We start from the raw sequence: 15,814 nt of genomic DNA on the forward strand, positions 1-15,814 counted from the left end.
TTTCCTTATCTGCAAACTAAAGCTAACATATCCTTAAAAAATCTTTACCACTAAATGAATAGGAACAGGAATAATTTATATAAATACACTTTGAGTTCTTTGCAAGAAATGAGTTACTAATTGTTTCTCTTGATTTTTACCATTATATTTGAAAGGAAGCTAAGCGAGTTGCACTCCATATTAAAAGATATAGTAGAATTTTTAACAGTCAAATGCAAAAACAAATTTTCAAATAGGAACTCATCTGTATTGATGACAACATTCTTTAGTGTAACAAGTATAGATAAAATACTCTTCTTTCTTATCCCCTTTTATTACATTGGGGTTACCTCATCACACAGATATTAGAAAGACACCAACAATCTCAGAAAAATTTCCTCTAACTTTCAACAGATATATAATCACATGTGTATAGTCATAATAACAAATCTCCTAACAGCATGTGCATAACCAACATTGTGTATAGTATTTCTTAACAAACTAAAAGTCACCAAATTTTTATTTACATAGAGATATCCAGTGATCAATATCTTTTCTATATCAATAACAATATGCCAAGTCATAATGAATTCATAAGTATTTAAAGGGGCATTAGAACTAAGGAAATTGGAAATATAATTTGGAGGCCAATGATCCAGATAATTGTGATTCACACAATTAAAATTAAAGTACTAATTAGAAAATTTCAGGCTTAACAAAAGCCATTTAGATACCTGATGTATATACCCTCCCTCCAACTTCCCACTCTGAAAACAAAGATAAAGAATGAAAACTCACAAGATTCCTGACAATGCAGCCTTTTGATCATTCTATTGACACTATCTTAACGGAATTTTGACTTTTTTGCAAGACCAATAAGACCAGATTCAAATATTCAATCAGAAATCTCTTTAAGTTATACCACTAGAAAGTGAATAAGCTTGTCTATCTTTAAGTAGGAGGAGAGACCCTTTGCTCCTGCAGTACGACTATAAGGTCTGTGTCTACCAAAAGAGGAGATCCTTGTACTGCTACCTTCCATCCTTGAGAGGAAGTCTAGGGATAGAGCAAAGGCAGATGAGACCTGCTGGAGGTGCAGAAAGGTTACTATTTGTGTATATGTACATGTGCGCGTGTGTGTGTGTATGTGCGTGTATGCATTTTATCTGTTCAAAATGTCAGAGTCATTCTGCTGGATAGCAAAAGATCTCATTTTACACAAGGAAAAAAATTTTAGATGAAACCATGGTAAAGACTAAAAATTAAACTAGGAAATGTGCACATAAACAGTACCTTTTCTCTCAGTAACGTAGGTAAGTTTTAGCCTAGCAGACAAGTGGACAGACTTTATGTTATTCAAAGCAATGTTTAATCCCTGTCTATTGACAAACTATGGATCTTGATAGATCTCTTCTCTTCTGTTGATACATAAACAATAAAAAATCAGGAATTACAAAATAATACTACAGGACACCGGAAGGGAAACCACCTGATGGCTCAAAGAAAGTATACCTCAGAGATTTTCTACAGGAATTGCTGTTCACATATAAAGGCAAAGGAGACATATTTAGAATACACAGGGGGCTGGCCCCATGGCTGAGTAGCTAAGTTTGTGTGCTCTGCTTCAGTGGCTTGGGGTTCACCGGTTTGGATCCTGGGTGCGGATCTACACACTGCTCATTAAGCCATGCTGTGGTGGCATCCCACATAGAAGAACTAGAATAACCTACAACTAGGATATACAACTATGTACTGGGTCTTTGGAGATGAAAAAATTGAGGAAGATTGGCAACAGGTGTTAGCTCAGGGCCAATCTACCTCACCAAAAAGCATACTTTAAGTAAAAAGAATACACAGGAATCTCTATGGTATACATTCTCTGCACTCTTCTTGAAGAAGTCACTGCAAGATATACTTCACCTATCCTACATATCAGTGAAAATCAATTAAAAAAACATTGGGGAACTAAACGTTTGAGTACTAAGCAACACAACCAGTGAAGCACTGATCCAGGTCTAAAAGAAAATGTTGTTTAATTGATCAACAATAAATGTCAAAACATTTTTATAAGGAAACGTTTGATGACTCAAAATAATATTCTTTGTCAGAAATCCTAAATTATAATAAGGACTGAAATCGAGGAAGATGGAGAGAATAGTATAAAGGAAGCCAAAGTCCTCATGTCAAATCATTGAAACTCAAAATAATAGTAACAGACTTTAAAACTGGTGGCATTATTCCAAATGCTAAAGAAGACGTAATAAATTGACGGTGCATGGACTATATGGTAAAATACAGAAGGAATCATAAACGGTAAAGAAAGACACAAATAGCCTGTACTAATGCATCAGAAATAATATCAAACACCAAGTAGGAAATGAAGGTAAATGATTTAAAAATCATCTTTACAAAGAATACCTAGTTACAGAATAAGATGCTTATGTTCACATTAAGTAAAAATGAAGGACAAAATAAATTGTACTGTAGTATGATCCAAAATTTGAAAAGTACAACATAATTAAGACTTCAGTTTCCAAAATGAAATAATTTGGGGCCTAAATTCCAAATATTCTACTTACTAATTATGTGAACTTTGAAAGTTATTAACCCCGAGCCTAAATTCTAAATCATAAAATGAGATAGTAACATTATCTTCTTTTATGATTATTGTAATAACTAATGGGAATCATGAAAAATTATTACAGAATGTCACATCCAGTATAAGAATTCAATAAATGTACCTATGATTACTATTATTAGTAGTAGAAAAAATAATAACCTTCAGGGATATATAATTTAAGGAACCATATCAAAATGTGTTAGTATTTTATTGTTGAATAGTGGCATTATAAATAGATTTTTCATTTTATTTTTTTATATTTCTCAAATGTTATCATTTATTAAATCAGTTTTTAGAAATCTCTTATCCGCATCTTTTCTTCAGAAGAAATGACATTACAGATAAATCGAAGTCTTCTTTATTACACTTATTTCTCCTTCTGCCTCCCCAGAAACAATCACTATAACTGATGGAAAAAATAAATGAAATATTTATTTAACAATTTTTGATGGTTAACTTTATGTGTCAACTTGACTAGGCCATAGAGTGCCCAGATATTTCATCTAACATTATTTTGGACATGTCTGTGAGAGTGTTTTAGATGAAATTAACGTTTGAATCAGTAGACTAAATTAAAGAACATGGCCCTCCCTAAAGTGGGTGGCTCTCATCCGATCAATTGAAGGCCTGAATAGAACAAAAATGCCTACCTTCCTGCAGGTAAGAGGAATTCCTCATGCCTAACTGCCTTGAAGTGGGACATTGATCTTTTTTCCTTCCTTCGTACTTGATACCCAAACTCAAACACTGGCTCTTCCTGGGTCTCGTGCCTACCAGCTTTCAGACTGGAACTACACCATTGGTGTTCCTGAGTTTCCAGCCTGCTGACTGTAGGTCTGGAGACTTGTCATCTTCCATAATTGCATGAGCCAGAAAAATCTTTTTCTCTCTGTATATACATCCTATTGGTTCTGTTTCTCTGGAGAATCATGAGTAACATACAATTCAAGATTAAATAATTCCAGCAACGTTTATACAGTACTCAATAAATACATAGCATTGTTGCTGTTATTGTGCTTAAGGCATAAGATATGTGTAGAGAGGACAAATTTCAGAAGGGTCACATTGGAATAACAGGATGGAGTAAATTGAAGGACAGCAAAACTTAACAAGGGTCTGTAATCCAGGCCAATTAATACAATTAATTCACTATTTTGATAAAGTCTAGAAATTCCCTAGAAGTCTCTTTTTTCCTCCTTCCTTGCTCTTCACCACAAATATAGATAACCGAGCTTACTAAGCTATTTAAAGTAATTTGAGGGCTGTGGTGTGCATCAATATATCGTCTATATAACCAATAACTACGCATTTTTAGTTACAACTACTGATGGTGAGGTTCCCTAACAATTGAATGAAATATTTTCCTCTGTGGCATATACTTATTTATATTTTCTATTAAACTATATGCCACAGTGACAGAATACTCTGCAAAACTTCATCATTATCATTATCCATCTGTATATTAGAAATGGATTCAGTTAATTATTTGTAGTCTAAAAAGAATTATACCTAAGTAATTATCTGAATTTTTCTTTCCAAGTTTGATTTTAATTCCTTTGGTTTCATCTACTTCTGTTCTTCAAAAAGACTTATGTAAACAGTGAATGTAACAAGAAAGGAAACTTACATGTGCAAGTTGTCCCATTTTCATCTAAAAGTTGATTATCAGCGCAAGCACATACTCGGCCCCCTGGAATGGCCAAACACAGTGTACTACAGCCCCCATTATTCACTCGGCACATATTGTCACCTGCAAGAGGAGGGAAACAAATGTGTCAGAGAACTCTGATTCCATCCAACATTAGTCAGTTCAGGTTCACATTCTTTCTGGGAGACATAGCTGGGCATAAAAATGTACACATATATATGCAAATGTATATTACACATTCAATAATATAATCAGAATTCCTGTTGAATCTTAAATGAAATTCAGAAGTGTTTGAAAATATGATGCACTGGTAGTTAAGAGGAATTTGCATGCTGGTTGGAGGAGATAGATGTCTGTGTGCAGATAGGTACCAGGAGAGAGAAAGGATAGAGAGGACAGAATGGTGTCTGTTCAGGCTAGTGTCCGGAATGAGGCTTATTCAAATCTGAGTTCTTTGGAAAGTAGACCACCAGCGCTTGGAATGTGGCTTTGGATCACAAGTGAATAGTAAGCAAATGAGCACTGGGGAAAGGGGTGGGATATTCTTCCCTCTTGTGAAAGGAGTATACTGGCGTGTCAGTGCGCTGAGCACTCCAAGGAACACAGGCTAACTGTGAAGACTTAAAAATGAGTAGGCTTGCTGGTACCAGGAGAATGTGCAATACACAAGGGGAAAAGTGTTGTCCCAGTGGACCTAAACAGCAGAGGCACCGGTGAGGTCCACAGTAGATGTCAATAAAGCAGGCACAAGGGGAAATTCACAAAGGTATTATGTGAGAAACCCTTGGAGACTCAGATCAAACAAAGGTAGAAAAGAGGCTGGAGATTCTGTTTTATAAAGGTGAAGGTAAGAGTAAACAAAATTTAGGTAATCACCATTTTGATGCCGTTTATTCCTACCAGTTGGAAAGGCAAGGAAGAAAAATGTTTATTTAGCTATATATATGTAGAACTTTACAAAGAACCCTACAACGCTAGCAATCCAATCAGCAATGTAAATGTCAGGGTCATTTTACACCATGTTGTATTTTTCAAGGCATCAATAAATAACATTTTGATTATGTATATATCAGAAGATCTTACTCAAACATTACAAATAAAAAGCTTTTAATTACTTGGAGACATACAATAACATAATATAATGATTAAAATTGTATTGGCAGTTACAACGCAAGTGCCTAAAACGTGACTAAAGAGACAGGCTAGGTTATTATACTGTGGGCCTCAGGGGTTAGAGGTTCTGTGTAGAGAATATTAAGAAATAAGTTAAAAAAAAATCCTCAAAATGTTGCCGTATGCAATAAATATTTAACTCATCCCACAGTCTATCATTGTGTGCCCTCAGATCAGAAGACATGGCCTAAAGTATATAATCATTTCTTTTCATTATTCTGAGAAGTAAATTAAATTTGCTATCTTTATAGAAAATAAAAAATACATCTGAAAGCTAAGGAAGCTAATAATTCAAGCTCTAGCATCACTTTCTGAACTCAGAGGATAATCAAGCTTAGTTCAGGCTTTTTCCAAAATAGAATGCAAAAATGTTTTAAGCAGTTTCCAGATATAATCATGTTTATTCCATGACCATGGGATAAAAATGTAATACGTCATAGGACGCTTAGGTGTTCTGTCTATGTTATGTACATTATGCATCGGATTAAACTGTATACTTAATATTTTAATAACATTAAGATTCTGGAAAATTAGAATTAATTCAAAATATTTTGAGAAATACATGAAGAATTTAAAACAGCAAGAAATAAGAAAGTACCAAAAACAATATATCAGGACATTTTCATTTTGAAAAATATATGCTAAATATCATATTCTTTAATTCAATAGTACAATTCATATTTAAAAATTTTCATTGACTATAAAACTTAAGTATTCAGAAATAAATGACCGTTATTCAAACTTTTAATTATATTCCTTTTTCTGTGAATACTATATAGTAAAAGAGAGGAATTGGTATTTGTTCTGTCATGATAGAAATCCAAAATCTAAATTAATTTGAACAATTCCATTTCTCTCATCAGAATTACTTATTTTTTTCATTTTAGTAGTATCCCAATATACTTTTGAATTTATTACTTGAATATATTCCAGATAGAGCTCATGTGATCGTCTATTGAATTTCTACTAACGTTTCATGTGAAAAGATTCTCGCGAAAACATGATTGACTAAAAACAGGATCAAAAAACTTTTATACGTAAATATCAATGAAAGCATTAATTAACATATTGATAGCTATCATTATTGAAAACCCATAATGTCCTAGGGCTAGTTACCGCACATATAAATTGAATTTAATTCAATTTTTATGACACTTATAATGTAGGTTTATCTCATTTGCAAGTGGGACTACTAAAGATCTAAGGGTTTAAATGACTTTTCTAATGTCTAGAAATAAGAAATAATCCTGATTAAAAATAAGGATTTAGAACAAGGATTATTATTTATTTCTAGATAATAATAATTATTGTCATTACTATTTCTAAATAATTAGGCACAGGATTTTTCTTAATCTAAAATTCATGGTCTTATACTCTTATTTACATACGAAAAATAAAATTAGATCTACAAAGGACAGAAAAATAACATACTGAAAACAACAAAATTAAATCCTAGGTTAAGTTACTTTGGAAGCAGATACTTTTAAAAAAAATCAAATATGCAAGGAAAACAACTGAGGAGTAGCTTTTAAAACTAAGTTCAAGGTTTAGTCTGTCTGAGTCAAAAACTTTGTCTTTTTTTCTCTGATCTTGTGTCTTGGAGAAGTAGCATTATTCTGCCCCTTAACAGTATCTGGCACAGAGTGTGTGTTTGATAAACATTAGTTGAATTGATGAATGAAGTAACTTCTAGTTAGCAAATTTGAATGAGAGAAACAATCATTTGGGGGTGTAGTTACATGGTACAAGTATGTGGATAGATATGTCTGTGTTAACAAGATAAAGGGCTTTTCTTGTTTGTATGTGAGTGAGTATAAATATATACTCTGTCTAAATACTTTGCATTTCAAAGTAGATTATTTAAAGGTGTATTATAACTTTCATAGAACAGTAATAAAGACACAAATGATATATGTAAATAGTTCACAAGCCTATATTAATATGTCAATGCTTTTAGACCTTAGTAATCTAACTTTTATTAATAAAGTATCTTTTATTTCTGGCAAATGGAAAAATACATAAGCCGTCAGCACGAAGGAATCTCACTGTTTCATTCTTCCCTTTGTCTGAATTTTCTTCAAAATAGTAGAAGAAGAAATCTCTTTTCCCATTTTGGTCCTGGACTCTTGATGTCTCAGAGTTTTGTCATATGTGCAGTTAGAAGTCTCTGCACCTAATATAACACACATAAACCTGGGGAGATCTTCTTTTTTTCTACTTGAGGGAGAGGGAGTCTGGTTTGCAGTTTAGAAGAGAAATTAGACTTCACATTCATTCTAAAAGTTAGATAAAGACTAGTAGAGTGGGATCCTGAGTCCAGATGAGGTATACATTTCATCTAGGAAAATTTCAGAAGAATCAACTTTGAATGGTATCAGTCAATCTGAGGAAAAGATAGAATGTATCTTCCTTTTCTCTCTTGTAGAGTTATATGCTCATTGAAGATGGTGTTTACATTTCACTTACTTTGAAGCTATTTACATGAGAGAGAGAGAGTGTGCGTGTGTGTGAACTATGAAAGCCTGGTTAGTATTTTGAGTTATTTTTTGATGCTGATTACCTCCAAAATGGGAAATTTGAAAATAAAGAGAGAAATTTTGTGATGATGGCCCTATCACTAAACATAAACCTTACCAGACTTCTAAAGTAATGTGGTTAATAAACATGCCACGCATTGAATAAAAATTGCTGTGTCTGTTATACCAGTGCTTTGTAACCTAAGATCTCAGAAACCTGGTTCTGCAAAGGTAGTCAAGGGGAACTTTACATTAAAAAAAAAAAAAAGTTTTGAATACAAATCTATCAATGGCAAAGTTATAATGACTAAAGAAAACATATGTCCCTTTCCTTCTATCTAAAAGTATAGTGGTTATATAATTTTCGTAAATAAAATTGGCCACATAAATTAATCACACCAAAATATGCTGTGGTCAGACAAACCTGAATTCGAATTCCAGTTTATCCCTGCCTCATTGTTTCCTGAGGGCAAATGGCTACATCTGCCTGAAACTTGGGTTTCTCATATGTGTTAAAGAAATCAAGAGTACCTATATTAACTATCTTTCGGAGATTTGAATAAGAATGTTTAGCCTACTTTGCAATGATTATAATTACATTTAACTACTGGTTAATAAATTTCATATATTGGCAAAGAAGCCAATCTGTTATTTTTAATTTGATATAGGATACTATATATCAACACTTTTTAGAATATTGTACTTAGCTTTGTTTTTCTTGTTCTCTAAAACGTGGGAAAAAACAAAAGTGTGCTTCTGAACCTAGTGAATAAGAAGGTAAAAGTATGTACGATTTATACAATTGCTCTACTTTATATGAGGAATTTCAGGAGAGGGCTGTAAAAATTATTCCAAATATCAAATGTAAATGAAAAAGAAAAGTTTATCAATTAAATCAGAAAAAATAATGGTAGCTTATGAGAAAAATATTTTAACCCTAAATTCCTAAGAATTACTTTGGAATTCATTCCTAGAGGTAGTTTTCTGATTTGTATGCTTATATATCTACCTTCCTGAAGTTAGCTAGTATATTACCAAATAATTTTATGAGACTTTCCCGATCTGGAGAGGTTAAATTAACTGATTAATTTTCCAACACCGAGTCTAAAAGAGTTTAGATGTTACATTAACAGCATTCCTGAATATTTTTCATAGTGTTTCTATGGGGTAGTGTGTGTGTTTTTGTGTGATATTATCTATCATCTACGTATTTATACTTACATGAGTGTATATATATTTACAGACATATGTATAAATACTATTTAAGTAAATATAGTATATAAAAACTATGTATATAAATATAGTCATTTACCATAGTCTTTCAGAGAGAAAGAAAGAGAGGGAGAAAGTACAAGGCTGTATAAGACTAGTTTATTCCATTCCATGAAGAAATAGTGATATGTACTACTTAGGGTTTGGTTTTCTATTGAATTGCAACTATTTTATCCTTAGAAAAACAGTTTAACAGGACACTATACAACCAAAGTTTACGTGCCACTGATTATATGTTTCTGAATATATATTAATATCTGATGTTCAAAAGACGCAATGAGAAACACCACTGAGAGAAAATTATAACATGGTAGGATAACATGTCTGCATTTGAACACCTGAGTGTAACTTTGCTTCATAAGCTAGCTGCTTTGATCAATGTATTAAAAGATACTAAAAATTTGGATCCTAAGTAGGTTATTGAATTTCAATGTCTATTGACTGAGTGAAAAAGATATTGACAAGGCCTCCTTTCCATACTGTCTGTTCAAAAGATCCAGTTAAGTACTAGTCAATCCCTAGCTACGTAAAGTCTGGGTAGAAAACTCAAACTAATTGATTATTTCACCTACGTTAATGAAAAATAACCAATCAATTTGTCCGTACATATCTCTCAGTAAGACAGAACATAACGGTTTCTACAATAAAGGTGGTAAAGAGTTTAGTAATCAAAGCTAAGTTTTCATTTTAATGTCCTTTAATTAAAAAAAATTTAAAATCACTTTTAAAAGAACATTGTCCATCCAAGGGATAGCAATGAACAATTATATGTCAATGGCACTGTTGGGAATACCAGATATATTCCTCATGAATATGGGAACACGTTCCTCATATTCCTATCAGAGACATGTTCTTTGTTGTGTATGATTGTGACTCTTTACTCCTTTGAATATTTATTATAAATGCTCATATGAAAGGAAACTTAAAAATATATGCCTACTGATTGAGAAGTGGTAAGAGCAAATTAAATAACATAAAATGTATGCTGGGCACTATTCTAAGTAAATCTTACTCTTATATAACAAACAGTTATTTAATCCTTACAGGATTTGTGAAGAAAGCATTTCTTATCTCTGCTAAATCTTTCATGATTGTCCAAATTTCCAGAAGGAGAAAATGTTAAGATCCAGATTTAAGCCTAAATTCATTTTACAGTAAGCCGGGGCATTTCTCATCCCATGTGTCGTATTATACTTTAAAGCAACTAGAAGTTTAAAGAAAATGAAGACTGTGAAAACATCATGGGATTTGGCTAGAGGGAGGTCAGTAATGACATTCAAGATGAACAATTTCCAAAGAGAATGGAAATGGGAAAAGCGATTGTATACTGATCGGTGTAATGAAACCCAGGAAACTAATGATTATGAAATCAGAGGGAACAACAATCCTGAAAACAAGACCCTGCAGGAGATGAGAACTGCTGTTCTTATTCATAGACTTGCCTCCAGTTCAGTGTAGACAAACTACAATGGTGGTGGGGGGAGCAGGGTTGATGTGAATGTAACAGAAAACATTACCATTTGATCTATCCAGGCAATCGTCTCTATTCTTCGTTTCTTGTTCACAACTATAGCTCATATCATCTCAAATAATTCCATTTTTATTCTTTATAAGATAATTTTATCTTTTATTAGCTATTGAAGCTTCTCACTTTATGTATTTCCATTATTTTATAAAATTGCATTTTTATCTCAGAGGCAATTTTGATACAGTAGAAAAAAAATGAAGCCCTTGAATGAGACAGTTTGCTTTGAAAATCTCTGATTTAGATGAAAATACCTTCAAAAAAACTCCTGTTGTTAGGTAACTTCCTATTGACAACACACACATTGAAAAACCCAGGATATAATTTTTTCATCCTAAATTTATTAAAAAGTATGCTTATAAAATTTTCACAAGGGTATCTCCATAAAAAAAAAGTAGTGACTACTTAGATTCATAACAAACCACGTAATTACTAAATTGTTTTCTTTGTTTAATACCTAAGTTCTGAGTCATGCCATTTATGTATGGCCTAATAAATATTAATAACTCATGTAGATAAAATATACAATATTACCTGATTTTATTAAAATATGAGTATCATGGTAGATTATTTCACTTTCATTTCATCTAAAATAATTAAAGCTTCCTTAAATGTACATGAAACTAAGTATATAATTATACGTTTAAAAATACTATTTTCCTTGTATAATGTATTTTTGAATATTTTCCCATAATATTCCTTTCCCACTAAAAGTTTTTCTCTCTGCTCACAATACTCTGAAAAGATTAAGAGGACTTTTTCACTTTAACGAACAGTCTTCTTCAGTGAAGATGACATGAAAAAAAGAAGTATTTGGAGAAAACCTTGCACTTCGCTCTAATAGAATTCCCAGAGTTACTCACTCAGGCTATTGTGAACAATAAATAATAAAATTTTATGGCAACAAAGTCTAATATTTGATTGACTTTCGAGTGACTAGACACCTTTTATCATAAAATTTCAGCAACACTGTCAAAATAAAATCTTTCTGCAACTACTGTGAAGTATTATTATACGTTAAGCTCAGAAGCAATTTTATTTGGTTTTTAATACCTTGTTGCTTTCGTGGATCATAAATCTGAAGCCCAAACAAGGGTGGTCTTTCACGTCTCAGTAATGTCACCTCATTCGTTATCAAATCTAGTTGAAAAATGGAACCATTCATATAATCAGTCCAGAACACATAATTCCCATGATGCGACAGTCCAAAAGGATGGTTCAACTCTTTCCCACTGTAAACAATCTGTAAAATATAAACACATTGTGAAAAAGTCAGAGCTAACCTTTAGAACATAACTAAATATTTAGAGAAAATGATATTCAAATAAATATAACAGATAATGATCTAACTAATATCTCAACTCATATTTTCTTTTAGTATATTTGAAAATCGGATTTCACAATGTGAGCATATTTTTCTGTTTTTAGGACATGTTATTTGAGGGCGACCATTTACATTTCATCCATTTAAATTCTCTCATATATGGCATTACATATATGGTCAAGAAATGCAAACATTAAAATGACTTTGCCTGACACTTTTCCCTCTCTCTTTTCTTTATGATATTCCAGTATCGTATCCTAGGATAGAAATTGGTCTGAGTAGTTAGCGTCATCGTGTATATTGAAATATTGCTTATCCAACAGCCAAGGGATATAACATGGTCTTACAATTAGGAGTGAAAGGGACCCTCCTATACCAACATGCCTGAAGTTCAGCTCATTCCTGTCTTTCAATTCCAATGTCATGAAGTTCTTTATTCAAATAAATGCATTATAATTCCTTTTTCATAGTATATATGTTAAATTTCAGCTGCAAATATTGAAGATATTTGAATAGAATTGGGTTGCTTGGTCATAGAAAAGTCATCAATAATGTAGACAAACTGCATTTTAAAACGGCTCTGATATCCTGAGAGCTTCTTTTAAAAATCCCACAAATCCTGGCATACCACAGTGAGCTGGGCCTGGTCTCCCGGAGGCAAGTGCCAGCTGCATTACTTAATGCTCAGCCTCCTTTAGCCACCCCACAGAGACTACTGGCAGCCACCTCAGAGGGGTGAAAATAAACTTGAAAGTATTTTTAACACAACACAACAAGGCTCTGTGAAAGAAGAAGCCTGCGGGTTAAAAACAGCAGCATTTGTCTTTTACCTTCCTGTGAGTTCCATTCAAAAACACTTTCTCAATATGATCATAATAGGCATCACACCAGTATAATGTGTTGGTGTGAAAGTCCAGAGTTAAACCGTTTGGCCACAGCATCTTTGAAGTCACAAAAATCTGCCGATTGAAGCCATCCATCCAGGCCTTCTCGATCCTTCCCACGCTGTCATCTATTTCATCTTCCTCCCAGTCTGTCCAATACATCCAACTAAGACATTACAAACAAGAGCACACATGTTATTTCAACTAGCCACCATATAGAGGGAGACTTCTTCAGATTTGGCACCTCCAGGAAATCTAATTACATTTTGATGTGGTTTCCTATTTAAATGCTTATCTGCCAAAGGGAGGGGGCAACTGTGAAGTACTAAGGGAAGAAAAGACTTGTTCAGCGGAGCCCGTCCATTTAGACACACTACAGAAAACCCACTACCACCCTCACTCATTAATTAACCTAACAGAAGGGCCAAATATTGATTTTCTTTGGTGTTCATACCAAATTTGGGTAATGATTTTTGAGGCATTATTAACTGTTTTTTCAAATGTTGTCCACTTCATAAAACATATAATCAATTATGTGATTAAAAAGCAGATTGACGGACATGAGAACTCGTGGCACAGTTAATGATCTACTCCAAACTTTATTTAATCTCAGATGAATTATTATTTTTTAAGACAGGCAATTGGATTGTCTTTGTTCTAAAGGGCACAGCCATATTGGGTTTGTTTGGCATGGTCTAATTTGTCTTCCTGATGCAAATGATCTATGCTTTATTGCTGCTTATTATTACCCCAAAACCCACAGAAGGTGATTTAGCTGCGCATAAGTTTAATAGCAGCAGGTTGACTGACTTTGAGATTTTGAGCTTTAATTTCTATCTCAAACAAAAGCATCTGCCTTTAAAAACAAATCTTTTGTGTAAGCTAGAACAGTGGGAGAGGGAGCCTTGAGCTAATGTTCCAATTTCCTCATGAATAAGGTTAAAACCCTCCACATGTGTTGCTTGAGGGTCATGTGAAAGTTCCTGAGTTATTAATTAAAGTTTAGGTTTTAATTCAGTCACCTCAGATAGAACTTTATAAAGCTCCAAAGCTTTTCTAAGCTGCTTACCCTAGAAATGCCCTTATTAGTTCCTCTGACTCTCTCATTTTGTGGGCTCTAAAGAATTTCTGAGGTAATTTGGGCAAAATCTGTATCCATGGCTAAAAATCCTACTGTGATCTAAACAGGCAGATTCGGGACAACTGAGGATGTAACACGCCATCCATTATTTCTCGCCAATTAAGCTCTTTTTAAATTCTCTTAACAATTTACAATTACATTGATATGCCTTTTTAGACCAGAGGAAGTATTTGAGATTGGTGAATTTTATTAAGTCAAAACACATTCTAATCCTAGAAATAAACAAGGCAATCTGCTTATCTTGCATCCTGCACATATTTCAAGTGGTCTTATTATCGGGGCAAATTAGGAACAAACGGAAGAGTCATTCCATTTGCTATAACTCCATGCTAGTTAGGTATAAGTACTTTACTTCAACTACAAAATTAAACTATGTAAAAGGGAAATACACAACTTTTCATCTCTATTGAAACTTCCCTGAAATCTTAAATATGGTTAATCAATGCATTTATTGTTATTGCTAATTAATAACTTGTTAAATTGTAATTATCTTTCCCTCTAGCTTTTCCTTTTCATCACAGTAGCATTTTTTTTCCGTGACTCTTTAACCCTGATCACACATACATGTGTATGCGCATGCACACAAACACACATGAGGGATAATTTTGGATATTCTAAACAAATTGTATATTGTTTTGCTATTTGCAGAAAGAATCCTTTGTGATCTGATCCATTACCTAAGATTATTTTTATTCAAACAAAATATAAGAAAACAAAATTTTAAATAAGTGATTCCAACCTGACAGAGACTAGATATGCGATCATCATCGACCCACCATTATCTGATTAGAATTTACGTTGTGAAAGCCTTATAATCAGTGTCAAATGTGATGATTCCTAAACACACAAAATAGGAAAAATAACCTATAAAATAAGCAGGAACTAATATAAATCTTTTTATAGGTGGGATTCGGGGAATTCATCAAATAAAATTAAGCTAAGCTGGCTTTCTCCTAATATGGCAAGAAAAATTGAAAAGCCCTATTCAAATGGAATTTTTTATGAAGTCTATCCCGAGCCTTTCTGTCAAAATAAGCTCTTTCCTTCGTGTTTTAGTGACATTTTTTAGTTATTTTATAGTATCTATTGCATTTATATCTTGTATTTGATGGTGTTGCATGTCTGATGATTTTAATGAAAAATTAATACAATTAAGGGCAGGGATTATTTCTTGTTCATATTTGTACCCTGCAGCACTAAGCTTGGTTTTGTTAATATTAATCATGTCCCCAAATTAAATTGCATTATCTGATGATCAATTCTAGAAATATTTAAATCCTTAAGAGCTTCTCTGCCATGGAGGCAAAACAAATTTTACCATTGAAAAACTTGATTTAGTTGCTAACATAATATCTAGCTGTTCATTAAAGGATGTGGTACTATTAATTGAGAAAGAAATACAGAAGGTCTTCTTTTGGGGGAAATATGCACTCAGCTTTGGACATATGTCATATGGATAATATTCTGAGAAATCAGAATTGGAGATGTAGGTTTCTAAGTTATTGACATCAATTATGAAATGTGAAATTTTTGGAATGGAGGGAGTTCATCTGTAGCTATCAGCTTGAGGAACAGTGCCATCATAATCGATTCCTCCTTCAGCTTTATCCCCATTTCAACAATTGTTGAGGTCTGCCAATCCTATTCTTTCAGTGTCTTCTGTCTCAATCCTCACTTTTCTGTTCGTATTATAAATACTACAGTCTGTCTTTCTTCTCTTTTCAAAGGGAAA

At 33.0% G+C, this 15,814-nt stretch overlaps 1 protein-coding gene across 1 annotated transcript in view; it reads right to left on the reverse strand.

Annotated features, from left to right (window-relative positions):
* Nucleotides 1-15,814, reverse strand: part of LOC124233810 (low-density lipoprotein receptor-related protein 1B-like) — a 792,861-nt gene that overhangs the window by 724,185 nt on the left and 52,862 nt on the right. The window contains exons 7-9 of the mRNA XM_046651030.1: nt 12,888-13,107; nt 11,787-11,976; nt 4,227-4,349 (exon numbers count right to left, since the gene is read on the reverse strand). Of these exons, the coding sequence (XP_046506986.1) occupies nt 4,227-4,349; nt 11,787-11,976; nt 12,888-13,107 (533 nt within the window). The remainder of the gene's footprint in view (nt 1-4,226; nt 4,350-11,786; nt 11,977-12,887; nt 13,108-15,814) is intronic.

The sequence above is a fragment of the Equus quagga genome, unplaced genomic scaffold, assembly GCF_021613505.1.
Source record: "Equus quagga isolate Etosha38 unplaced genomic scaffold, UCLA_HA_Equagga_1.0 251_RagTag, whole genome shotgun sequence".
In the NCBI taxonomy this organism is placed as follows: domain Eukaryota; kingdom Metazoa; phylum Chordata; class Mammalia; order Perissodactyla; family Equidae; genus Equus; species Equus quagga.